The 14,055-nt window shown below is 41.8% G+C and overlaps 1 protein-coding gene across 1 annotated transcript in view; it reads right to left on the reverse strand.

The window, feature by feature from the left end:
• LRIG3 (leucine rich repeats and immunoglobulin like domains 3) overlaps window positions 1-14,055 on the reverse strand; it is a 33,544-nt gene that overhangs the window by 15,417 nt on the left and 4,072 nt on the right. Inside the window, exons 2-3 of the mRNA XM_044277089.1 lie at window positions 3,125-3,196; window positions 2,896-2,970 (exon numbers count right to left, since the gene is read on the reverse strand). Of these exons, the coding sequence (XP_044133024.1) occupies window positions 2,896-2,970; window positions 3,125-3,196 (147 nt within the window). The remainder of the gene's footprint in view (window positions 1-2,895; window positions 2,971-3,124; window positions 3,197-14,055) is intronic.

The raw sequence follows: 14,055 nt of genomic DNA on the forward strand, positions 1-14,055 counted from the left end.
ACAAGTTAAAACCTTCATGGCTCGTTTTCTAAAAGTATTTTCCATAAAATACTGATGTGCCAGTCTCTAAACCTGCATGACGGACATATAGGATCACCATGTAAAATTATAGTTTTATTAGGGTTGGAATACCTTTAGGCTGCTTTCACACTAGCGTTCGGGTTTCCGTTCGTGAGCTCCGTTTGAAGGAGCTCACGAGCGGACCCGAACGCAGCCGTCCAGCCCTGATGCAGTCTGAATGGAGCGGATCCGCTCAGACTGCATCAGTCTGGCGGCGTTCAGCCTCCACTCCGCTCGCCTCCGCACGGACAGGCGGACAGCTGAACGCTGCTTGCAGCGTTCGGGTGTCCGCCTGGCCGTGCGGAGGCGTGCGGATCCGTCCAGACTTTCAATGTAAGTCAATGGGGACGGATCCGTTTGAAGATGCCACAATGTGGCTCAATCTTCAAGCGGATCCGTCCCCCATTGACTTTACATTGAAAGTCTGGACGGATCCGCTCAGGCTAATTTCACACTTAGCTTTTTTTAGCTAATATAATGCAGACGGATCCGTTCTGAACGGAGCCTCCGTCTGCATTATTATGGGCGGATCCGTTCAGAACGGATCCGCCCGAACGCTAGTGTGAAAGTAGCCTTATTTGTATGATGTACAGATTTGTACTTTAGTTTTTTCTTAAAAGCCAACACCGGGAATACATACTACAGTGTTTTGTAATCCATGCTACACCTTAAAGAGGACCTTTCACCGATTTTTACACTGTGAACTAAGTATACAGACATGTAGAGCGGCGCCCGGGGATCCTTATCCCCGGGCGCCGCTCCGTTCTCCTGCTTTTCCCTCCGGTATCTCCGCTCACTAAGTTATAGTAGGCGGAGTCTGCCCTTGTTCTGCTCTAGCGCTGGCCAATCGCAGTGCAGAGCTCACAGCCTGGGAGGTTATTTTCTCCCAGGCTGTGAGCTCTGCAATGCGATTGGCCAGCGCTACAGAAGAACAAGGGCAGACTCCGCCTACTATAACTTAGTGAGCAGAGATACCGGAGGGCATAGCAGGAGAACGAAGCGGCGCCCGGCGATAATAGTAAGTGCAGTGAGATCCCCGGGCGCCGCTCTACATGTCTGTATTCTTAGTTCACAGTGTAAAAATCGGTGAAAGGTCCTCTTTAAGGCTACATGATATTATATATATATATAATCTATTTTTTTTTAACGGCCATCACATGTCTGTTTTAAGACCAATGGTAGTCTATGGGGTTATTCACAAAATTAGAACATCTTGTCCGTTTTTCACCGACAGACCGAATGGGTCCGATTTTAACTTCTGTTTCTCAGAAAGGCATCAGTGAAATAAACGTCCGTTAAAAATATCAGTGTGCATGAAGCCTAACTAAATTTAGTTTGAAGAACAGTTGCTATTAAAGAATTTCTAATAACTGCTCATTTAAAAGCGTAAAACGTAAAGACAAATAGGCGATATCTATTCTAAATGAAACCTAACTACTCGAATAGGTGCACTACTGTGGTGGATGCAAACCGTAACATCTGACTAAACCTTCACACTGATGTTTAAAAAAAAAAAAAAAAAAAAAAAAAAAAAAAAAAAAAAAAAAAAAGAGACTTTAGCCAGTTTATCCTTATATTAAGAACATACCTGAGCCTGCGCACCGCGCCAAGGTTTCTCATGTGGCACGGGATATAACGCTAAACCTACCTGTACCGTATGGGTAGTACCAGGAGCCAGTGGGCAAATTACAGCAGCATAAGGTCCGACTCACAGCAAACAGCTCCCAGTTCCCTCCAGTGTGACTAACCACACATACAATGGGAAGAAGGAGGGGGCTTAGAGTCCCACCCATGGCTGGCTGATATGTGTCAGGCCTCACAGGTGCACCTAAATGCTGACTATGGGTGGTAATCAAGGCGCATTTAGATTGGAGTTTAAATATACAATTTGAATGACAAAAATACGTGGTCTCAAAAGGCAGGAAATGCTCAACCCCAAATGCAGTTGTGCATTTATACTCAGGGGAGCAGATACTGTGCTTGTGGTCTGTTGCTAAGGGCGATCCCCAGCAAAAAATGCACACAGTGGAGGATGCCCACAACAGACCACAGAGACATACACCAGATGGTAAAACAGGCAGCCTATTGATCTGTCAAATTTATCACAGTGGCATACATTGGGTGATGCGAGATTTGGAGCACCTTGCAAAGTTAGGTACCCAGGCACATTTTATACCACAGCCGGGTAGATACAAATTACAACATAAATGTGTGCTAAAACCTCAAACTTGAAAAAACTTTTGTAAATGTGTTACAAAGTTAGACAACCGCCATCTTGTGCATGAAAAAAAAAAAAAAAAAAAAAAAAAAAGGAACCAATTGTTTTTAGACATTTATTAAATGAATGTGCCAAAAGGAGACGTGGCATTATAGGCCAAAAATGGAAAAGATTCTGGTGAACGGTAAGGCTACATTACAGTATCACAACCGCATGCATCCTTCATGAACGGATCTGGTTGCATTATGTCTTCTATAGCCACGGCGGATCAGTCTCTAACAGCAAAGAAAGTCAATGGGGGACGGATGAGTTTTCTATTGTGTCAGAAAACAGATCCGTCCCAGTTGACTTACATTGTGTATCAGGATGGATCAGTTTGGCCCCGCTTTGTCAAGCGGACAGCAAAACTGCTGCAGGCAGCGTTTTGGTGTCCACCTCCAGAGCAGAATAGTGACTGAACGGAGGCAAACTGACGCATTAGGGCAAAACTGACCGCTTTTGAGAGCCCTAAATGGATCTCACAAACGGAAAGCCAAAACACAAGTGTGAAAGTAGACCAAGCCAGAATTAAGGCACATTTAGTATTTACAATAGTAAAAATGAGCAATTATACTCACAGGGAAAGAAGTGTAATATTTGTGGACAAAGGACCAAGATTGGGTATCATCTTCAAGTCATTTCTATTTAATCTCCTGTTTAAAGAAAAACATTGATTTATTTTTAAGCTCCCATTCATATTACAAGAAATACACAAGAAAAGGATAGACAAGGCAAACATATCTACATTCAGGAATCCATAACACCATATTAAAAACTAAGAAAGGCACATAAACAAGGCAAACTTACAGTTCACGTAGATTATGGAGGTGACTCATCGAGCTAGCTTTGATTGAAGAAAGTTTGTTCTGACTCAAGTCCCTTTAAAAATAATATATTGATATGGTTAAATCCATGCTGTGAATTATAGTATATTATACTCCTTTTGGATACTTCCATTTTATTACTTTTTTTTTCTACACTAAAGTTTATAGTTTAAAAATGACTAATTTCATAATTATAGTGATTATAGCGAAGGTGGATATGGCACATGCAAGACCCCACTACATACAATGGTTAAGTTTCACAGTTTCTGGCAGACAAAATACCATTGCATGCAGCGGTACTCTTTCCTGCTTTTTTGTGTGAGCTTCCACTGCAGATCTGAACATAGCCCAAGGCTACATGCACATGACCGTGTGTCCCCCGTGGCCGTATTGTGGCCCGCATACAGCGGGTCCGTAATACATGGAAACCGGCCGTGTGCATTCCGCATCACAGATCGCGTACCCATCACTTGAATGGGTCGGCAATCACTGAGTGCTTCCGTGGTGTTTCTGACCGTGCCTCTGCACCACAGAAAAGTAGGGCATACACTACTTTTTTGCAGTGCGGACTGAATCGGATGCGGAATGGGGTATTCAATTGAATGGGTCCGCGATGCGCATACGGCTGCTCTACGGTCTGAGCCCGTGCATTGTGGAACACAATGGGCACGGATCCCTAACATTCGTGTGCATGTAGCCTAAGAGAGGACTAGAACTTCACCAGTTCAGTAGGAATGAAAAATATATTCCTAATCATCAAAACTGGTTCACCTGAGATTACTGGCTTGATTTGGCATTACATACCCAATAAAATAAATAAAAAAAGCAAGGCCTGCCCACAGTATCAGCATGAAGATTGCCCGGCAAGGAGGGGTAATTCTCATGCAGATCCTGCGACCAGGTCTCACTGTGTATGGGCGCCTTTAGAGCATCTTTCCAAAATATGGATGGAGTGAGGAGTTCAACCCTAAAATGCTAGAGGATGAAAACTACACACGACCGTTGTGCGTTTTGCGTTCAGCAAAACACGGATGGAGTCAGTGTGCGTTCCGCAATTTGCAAAACGGAACGGACAGCCATTAATATAACTGCCTATTCTTGTCCGCAAAACGCGGACAAGAATAGAACAGGTTATATTTTATTTTGCGGAGCAACGGGTGCAGACAGCACACGGAGTGCTGTCCGCATCTTTTGCGGCCCCATTGAAGTGAATGGGTCCGCATTCCAGCCGAAAAAACTGCAGTCGTGTGCATGAGGCCTTATAAAGAAAAGAAGAAACTCGAGAAATTACTTCATAGCATGGACTTTTGAAGGCTAATGGCATGTTCCAGTCCTATTCCTTGCCTTGCTTCTTCTGTTATATAGTAGTGCAGATCGGCTATTAATAAGATACAGATGAAGTAGAAGACAAAGATTTGGGATTTATTGACATGTGACCCAGGTATAGGTAGAAAGCCGATGACTTAAACATTCCTTAATGAATAATCAAGCTTGGCAAAGAAGGCTTTGTAGAAACTATACAGCACCTCAGTTTGATCCTATTTATTATTAGTTTCCAAAACGTAAGCATTATCATCCATATACTCAAAAGAAATGAAAAGAAATGGCAAAGAATACAAAGAAAATCAGCAAATGTTGGAAAACTACATTTTAAGCGCTTTCTTTAAAAGGAAAAAAAAAATAAAAAATACTAATAAAAGACACCTTTTGCTATTCATGTAGCACATGAAGAGGTGAGAAAATGTGTTCTCGTGGGATTAGGCCCAAACACAAAAGAGCAGAGCCTTGAAACTATTAAAATACTGCATGATGGACCACAGTGGAGCCAGACACTTTCACTGGGAGCTCAAGCCCCCGTCCATCTGGATTTCATCACTGCAGCCACAAGCCTAACAGCTTCCACAATGAATCAAACACACTACGCTATTTTAAACCCTGAAAATATGTACAGCTTTCATTTTTTACTTTAAAACAAGCACACATAAAAGATCACTAGAAAGGTTTTACAGCCACGCATAAGAGAGGAGCTAAAATAAACCTGTGTCATGGACACAATGCTAGAAAAGAACCAACATCCTTGTAGGACATGAAAATGCACCCTGCCAGCGTCCCCGAGTCATGAGAATGTGCTGGTGACCCCCTCTTCACAATGCACCTGGTTCTGTAGGAGTCATTATATGAAAAGATTCCTACAGAGGTGGTCTCACTCGCACATGTTTCTGCAACTTCAGGTTTTATGCTGTATACCTCCAAATACACCCGCAGCTGTAACCACAATCTGTCAGCTATAAATGCAAGGCAAATGGCTGTGCAAGGGGAAAATGTTTTTCTGAAAAACGAGCTGCGGTGGGAGGGGGTGGTGGGTTACCTGGGACAGCAGATGGGATTTACACATTTTGAAAATAAACTCTTTTAAACTTTCCATGAATAACAACCATGAAAAAAAAAAAATAAGGATTTGGTTTCAAATCTGTGTCAGGTACATTCTGTTGTGGACTGGAAATGCTACACATTTTTGTGTTTTAACAGCAGCAAAACAAGCATGTAACAATAGTGACTTATGTGAAAAACCTATACTATAGATTCATAAAGAAAAAACTAAAATGTTACAGCCGGATGCAACAATTCATCAAAGGAGCAGTTATAAACATTTGTAATGTGCTTTTCTCATAAAGAGCCAAAGCGCAGGAATAGCTGTGTGGTTGGGGCAACTCCCTGGGAAGTCAGTGGCTGCCATTTAGGTGCTGGACCCCATCAGACACTAGGGTCAATTTCGTAGGAAGACAATTTTGCCTATTTTTGGAGAGTTGCCGGATTTGAACCCAGGATCCCAGCACTGCAAGGCACCAGTGCTAGTCACTGATCCTCCATGCTGCCCAGACTATAAGTCACACCATACCAGAAGTTTTTCCAGTAGAAAAAATAAATAAAAAATCATTAGATTTGTGTCACTGGATCCCAGGTCTATGAGGCCTGCAGGGGCAGACTGGGAACTTAAGGGAACCGGTCACCTCCAACAAACATCCCAAGCTGGCAGCAGTACCTTAGAGTAGCCAGCAGTGAGTTTGTAACGATCATTTTCTTCCTGCAGGCAGAGAAGCAAAACACTGTAAAAACGTTATTTTATCACCTGCCGGCGTGGGGGGCCTCCTTGCTTCAAGTCACGGTAACCACACCCCCTTCGCTGTGACTGACAGCCGGCAGTTCGGCAAAGCCAGCCAAACTGTTGTGCATAAGCGCTGTCAGTCACAGTGAAGGGGCAGGGAAGGGGGCGTGGTTACTGTGACTTGAAGCAAGGAGGCCGCTGCCTCCATGACTTCAAGCCTGACTAGAGAAGCGTCAGCAGGGGATTAAAGAACGTTTTCACAGCTTTTTTTTCAAATAAAACTACATTTCTAATAAAATTTTCTCAAAATTTATTGTTCTACAGGTCTTTGATTAAAAAAAAAAAAAATGCAATAAGTGTATATTTATTGGTTTGGGTAAAAGTTATAGCGTTTACAAACTATGGTGCAAAAAATTTATTTACGCACTTACACCTGTCACTGTTTCCTGAGATTCTACAATGCCCAGACAGTAGAAACACCCCACAAATTACCCCATTTCAGAAAGTAGACACCCTAAGGTATTCGCTGATGGGCATAGTAAGTTCATGGAAGTTTTTATTTTTTGTCACAAGTTAGCAGGAAATTATTATTATTTTTTTTCCTTACAAAGTCTCATATTCCACTAACTTGTGACAAAAAAATTCAATTTTACATGAACTCACCATACCCCTCACAGAATACCTTGGGGTGTCTTCTTTCCAAAATGGGGTCACATGTGGGGTAGTCATACTGCCCTTGCATTTTAGGGGCCCTAAAGTGTGAGAAGTAGTTTGGAATTCAAATACGTAAAAAATGCCCTGTGGAATCCTAAAAGTACTCATTGGAATTTGGTCCCCCCTTTGTGCACCTAGGCTGCAAAAAAGTGTCACACATGTGGTATCGCCGTACTCAGAAGAAGTAGGGCAATGTGTTTTGGGGTGTATTTTTTACATATACCCATGCTGGGTGAGAGAAATATCTCTGTAAATGACAACTTTGTACATTTTTTGCAATTGTGGACAAGAAAAGGCATTTTCTATATAGTTCTGGCAATGTGCGGATCCTCAAAATGCGGAAAGCACATTGCCGGTGTCAGTGTTTTGCGGATCTGTGGAAATCTCGCCTCACGCGATGACGCGCCGATGCGTCAAGGAGGAATAACCCGGCCGCCCGCAGGACGCATCCCTGCGTTAGGCGGTCGGGAGATTGTTAAAGTGGCCTTGAGGAGGGGGGGGGGGGGGGGGGGGAGTGACCCTATTTTGTAGTGGGGCCCAAACTGACAGAGGTCAGGGTCAACAATACCATATTGCGGCACATAATACCACCCCAGCAGAGACAAATACCACAGTTTATCACAAAATACTGTACTGCCCCAGCAGCACAAAATAACTTCCTAAAAACTGCCAACGGCCATGTTCTGTCCAGTTGCCTTAGGATGACAATACAGTTAAATTTAGAAATCTGAAGCAGAACGCCAGGCCATTACTTACCATGGCTGAAGGTTGTGAGGAGGGCTCAGACAGACCCCCTGGGAAGTTTCCTTGTAGGGTCTACGGACAGTGCACCCCCTTCCCTCCTAATCAGTTTACTGCAAAGTATTGATGGGTCAGTAACTTTAATAAATGTAATCATACTTTGAAAACCAATGAGGACTGGTATAAGGCTCATTTCACACTAATGGGTTTGGATGAAAACGATACAGACTATAAGCGGAGGATGATGCCTTTGCTTTTAGCATAGTGATTGCACAACATTGCGATTTTACATTATTACAAGGGGTTATCTAAGCTTAGGCTACTTTCACACTGGCGTTTTGGCTTTCTGTTTGTGAGATCCGTTTCAGGGCTCTCACGAGCGGTCCAAAACGGATCAGTTTTGCCCTCATGCATTCTGAATGTATAAGGATTCGCTCAGAATGCATCAGTTTGCCTCAGTTCAGTCTCCATTCCACTTTGGAGGCGAACACCAAAACGCTGCTTGCAGCGTTTTGGTGTCCGTCTGACGAAACTGAGCCAAATGGTGTTCAAGACGGATCTGTTTTGTCTATGTTAAAGATAATACAAACAGATCTGATCTGAACGGATGCAGACAGTTGTATTATCTGAAAGGATGCGTTTGTGCAGATCCATGACGGAAACGAGTGATGGAATATTACTAGGATATGCCATCACTTTACGACTAGCAGAGGTCGGACCACCGAGACTCCTACAAGCCTGAGAATTTACGTGTTGCAGCGCTTGTGCAATGCTTTGACCCTTCACTGGGGCTGGCTGCAGTTCTCTTCACAACTGGGTGGCAAGGGAAATTTAGAAGTAAACAGTGCAAACCAACCCCTTTACTTTCAAGATCAGTACAGGTCCTTGAGGTTGGAACCTCACTGATCAGAAAGTGATGGCATATCCTAGGGCTATGCCATCACTAGCCAAGATGGGAACTACCCTTCCACATTTCCAGATCCATCTAGAGCAGGAAGTTCTTTGCACAAAGTGAAGGCTGTTTGTGGAGCAGCTTGACCACATGTGTCCCTCACACCTACAGAGATGCAGCCCTGTGACTCCAGGGCCAAATGTCACAGCTGTTAATTGAGTAAACACAGTGGGGTTTCTGTCTTCAACTCTGGGTTTATTTACACAGATGCAATGTTCCTGAATGAATTTTAGGAATGTTCACTTGAAAAGAACAACAGAACTGGATCTGCCTTGTGAGATGTGTGTTTATTTGACACATATTCAAGTTTGCAGCTAAGTAAACAGCAAACGTGCTGGCCGAATCATTTGGAAAAGAAGAAAAATAATAAAAAAATAAAAAAAATCCTTATTACAGTGACACCAAGTTTATACATGCAAGCCTAGATGTACTAATGTTTCTGCACGTAAACTCTGTCTAAACGTAGCACAAATTGGCGCCATTTGGTGAAACTAACATGGTAACAGAAACTATGTTTTCTCAAATTTCCTCAACTCTTACAAAGGAGGGGGGCTTAGCAGAAAGGGGTGCTCTTTTGAACCAAAATTGCACCAACATTCCGTCGTAAAGAAGGCAATCATTAGTTGGGATAGATTGTTAGACAAAAGTGTCTATCACCACATATACCATCCAGCCGGAGCCCCTGTGATAAATCTGGTGCAGGTCTAGGTTTCACTCACGTTGTGGCTTTCCAGTTTTAAGATGCTGTCAATGGGGACAGAACAGATCAAGGTGCATTCCGTTTTGTAGCATTTTTTGACTGGACACAAACCCGCTGCAAGCTGTGGTTTTGTGTCCTGTCAATGACACAGAACAAACATGAAAATGAATGTGAGTCAATGGTGCCAGATAAGATTTTTTTTGTTAACGAAAAAAAAAAAAAATTGAACCGGTGGCCATTGACTTACAATGTTTTTCATACTGGATCTGGTTTGTTCAGTGCAGATTTAATACAACCGGAGTCGGTCGAAATGGATGCATACAGGGTGTATTAAAATGGCACAGATCTATTCCTGGTTTTGAGATGTAAAAAGGCTAGGTCAGCGCTAAAGTCCGCCAATTAGTGACGGGAACACTGCTAGGAAGAAGCCTTCGCCTGGCAGTGTAAAAAAATATAAAGAAATAGCCCTTGCCCTGTGGCAAGGAAAGCTACCTGGGTGAAAACTGGGATATGTGCGGGTTCAGCTCTGAACCCAGACAACCCTTCTAAGGTTACACGAAAAAAAGTATTGAAACTTGTACCGGCAAAAGCAATGGCCAATTAAATTCCAGTTTTTAGTCGCCGGTGGCCATGGTGGCCAATCAGGTTCCAGCTTTCACTTTACCCACATACAACAGTAAATAAGAGCTAGAATATAACTGGAGGGCAGGGATGATTGCACTAGTTTATTTTACAATCGGGCACAAATGCTCAGTTTCCAGCCACTAGTATCAGTATAAAGTCATATTGTATTGTGTTTATGTGCGAGAACAGCGCAGTCACATTTTTTCCATTCTAGAGGCATTTCTCATTACCTGGACCCATTCTGTATTTACAGACATGTGGGAGTGATTAGATGCAATTTCCTGAGAGAAAATGATAGGCCGAAGGCACTTTCCCTGCCAGACATAAGTGGACACACAAACAAAAAAAGGGGGTAGACTTAACACAACAGACATCCATCAGAAGTTGTACTTTGCACATATTCTTTTTTTGGGCACATGTACAGAGCAGTTCTAACACCTCTCCCGAGGTAGTTTAATCATACCTAATAGCTTCAGTCATGCAAATGGGCTCAACATCTTTCCTGAAGCAAGAGTCACTAGTATTTATTGGGGGAGATTTCTTGTACAAGCCTGTCTAGTTGAGACAGTTGGATAACTAGCAAAATGTCATCAAGAAAGAAAAAAAATTCCCAGTATGTTCTATATTTTGCGTTTTTCACGCGGGAAGCATTTTCACTGGCGTTTCCTAGGAGATGTAGATGGTCATTCTTAATTTTTTTTTAAATACATCAAAAAACAAATGCACCCACGTGGAAAAAAAACTGCAAGACTGAATGCCATGGCAGACAAAACTGACTGAACTTGTGTGCAAAGCCATCAGTTTTTTCCTGAAAAGATTTGAGCGAATCTATAACGCTTGTGTGAAAGAGGCCTTACGGTTCCATACTAAAAGGAGTCATACAGTCCCCATACACCGATGGACCAGCCTAGTCTGAAGAAGACTGGCTGCTACAGAGACGATGTCTGACAACACCATTGTAGCAAATACCCAAAGAACTTGTCATCTATACAGAGGCATTCTATAAGGAGATGTAAGAAATAATCTAAGTGGAAGGTAGATCACAGAAGAAAACTAACTGTAACCAAGGAAAGATGGTGAAAGCAGTAACTCCAGGCTTTCTGGCTGCTGTACTGGGGTTTGTGGGAGCTCTGTCCACAGTCTACAGGCAGGCTGCCACCAAACTTTATTGGCAGGAAACCAGGCTACACTTTGGGCTCTTCTCATATGCCTTCCCTGCCATGTTCTTGACCACCCAGCCAGGGAGGGAGAGGATTGATAGTTAGAAAGGACTAAATAAAAAAAAAAAAAAAAAAAAAAAAAAAAAAAAAAAAAAGAGCATGAAGACAGATTCCATGACATACAAAGTCTCAAGCACATACATGTCAAAGCCATGCCTACAGTTCCATACTGGACTGTGTGCCTCCACATGGTGCTCTAGAGGAAAATGCCTCTGTGACACATCAGGTGATACAATATCACAATTTTTTCCCCCGTACAAATCCACTTAAAGGGAACCTGTCACCAGGATTTGGGGTATAGAGCTGAGGACATGGGTTACTAGATGGCCGCTCGCACATCCGCAATACCCAGTCCCCATAGCTCTGTGTGCTTTTATTGTGTATAAAAAACTATTTTATACATATGCAAATTAACCCTGAGATGAATCAGAGCTTGAAAAATATGACTCAGGTTAATTTGCATATGTATCAAATAGTTTTGTTTTTTTTACACAATAAAAGCACACAGAGCTATGGGGACTGGGTATTGCGGATGTGCTAGCGGCCATCTAGTAACCCATGTCCTCAGCTCTATACCCAAAATCCCGGTTCCCTTTAAAGAAACAAACATTTCTGGGTTCTATAAGGAGTTCTCTAGACTCTAAGCACTCGCAGGCAGACATTATGTATAGTTTATCCAGATTGTAATGAACTGCTTAATACAATATTGCCATAACTGGTGACTTAAGCTCTGTATGCGGTTTATTAAAAAGGGAAATGCATAGTGTACTAAAACCTTTATTTTCTTCCTTAAAAAAAAAAAAAAAAAAAACTACACACTGCTCAGCACAAGGGATATTTGCCCTCTGGACTGCGCCGCAATCAAAAGCTCTTCATCATACAATTGAAATGGAATGCTCTCTCCCATGTGTTGTCAATTTTCAGAGGAAAACAGCGTGGCCTCCAGATGATGTAATTGAGCACAATTAGCCACATGTAATTTCAATTCTTATCTATATTTTACAATTAGAAACGACTCGTAAAATTTTACAGATTTTACACATTCCACATGTTCGATTATAGTCTTAAAAAAAATAAAAATAATACTCTGACACAGGGACATCACCCTTCCCTTTCCACTAGCAACACTATGTGATGTAGCATGCAATCATACGATTAAAGACCGGATTTCATTTACACACAGCAATTTTTACATGTCAAACATTGATTTAACAAGTTTCATCTGTACAAAAAAAAAAAAAAAAAAAAAAAACACACACAATCAACACCAAAGTGTAAACCTGGACTCAAGCACACCCGTATTTTGCATCCATGACTGATCCACATTTTTGTGCAGATAGTCACTTGCTGTCGATGTGCCATGTCTGAAAAGCGATGCAGAATATGTCAGCACTATATAAGTGTAAAAAAATAAATAATATATATAATATTATTATTATTATTAATAATGTAGCTTTTGAGACTGTTGTATGCAATGTGACAATTTAGACTGCAAAAGAACTAAGTAAATTACAATCTAGAACAAGCCAACTACCATCAGGTATCCAACTGTCCACTCCTAGACTTCACAGTAGTACCAGTGATGGCTAACCTCTGGCACTCCAGCTGTGGGGAAACTATGACTCCCAGCATGCTCCATTCATTTCTATGTGTGCAACTTGGGAGTTGTAGTTAGAGTGCCGGAGGTTAGCCATCACAGATCTCGAGGTAACCAACTAGAAGATGCCTCCATCAGATCATGTTCCCCTTCTCCTCTTGATATTCACAGACCCTGTTCTGTATATTTTTGGCCAAATATGTTATTTGGAGAAAAAAAAAAAACATACATACATACATACATATATTCCTTCTTCTGTCTGATCCTATGGCCCGCCATAGTAACAGCATGCCTTACAATCAAGTATTTTTATTCCACCAGAATGGCATAAAGCAATTAAGGCAGAAAACCACTAAAAACGCGTCCTGCTAATAAATGCTGAAACCTTCATTTGTTTCTGAACAATAAAAAACCTCATAAAGAATTGCAAACTCCTGTCACCGACATGAAAAGGAACCACTTCTGTGTGGAAGTCACAACCTGACTGGGTTTGCACCAGCTTTCTCAACAGTTAAAAAAAAATGAGTCTACAAAAATGTATCATTTGGATGTAAACAAAAAAAAAAAAAAAATATATAACATAAAAAGTATCAAACATCTGCTTCATGAACACAACACCACAGCAGTAGATGTGAACGCTCCCAGCCGGGGCGGATTGGGTTACATTATTAAGGTGTGGTAAGAATTTCCTTGACAAATTACTATACGACTAGGCTAAAGCTAAGGTTTTTTTTTTCCCCCCTCTAACAAATTCAGCCTATTTGCAAAGAAGCCTCAGCAGAAGTTTAGTGAGTGGAGCAGACTTCTCAAGGCGTTGAAGGCTGACCTACCACAGAATTTGCATTAAAACAGCCTCCCATTATGTGTGTAATATATATATATATATATATATATATATATATATATATATATATATATATATATATATATATATATATATATATATATTATTTTTTTTTTTTTTACAGATCCGTCATGCATCTGCACAGATGGATCCATTCAGATAATACAACCATCTGCATCCGTTCTGAACGGATCCGTTTGTATTATCTGTAACATAGCCAAGACGGATCCGTGTTGAACACCACTGAAAGTCAATGGAGGACAGATCCGTTTTCTATTGTGTCATAGAAAACGGATCCGTCCCCACTGACTTACATTGTGTGTCAGGATCTGTTTGGCTCAGTTTCGTCAGACGGACACAAAAACGCTTCAGGTAGAGTTTTGGTGTCCGCCTCCAGAGCAGGAATGGAGACGGAG

Source organism: Bufo gargarizans, chromosome 2, assembly GCF_014858855.1.
Source record: "Bufo gargarizans isolate SCDJY-AF-19 chromosome 2, ASM1485885v1, whole genome shotgun sequence".
Classification (NCBI taxonomy): domain Eukaryota; kingdom Metazoa; phylum Chordata; class Amphibia; order Anura; family Bufonidae; genus Bufo; species Bufo gargarizans.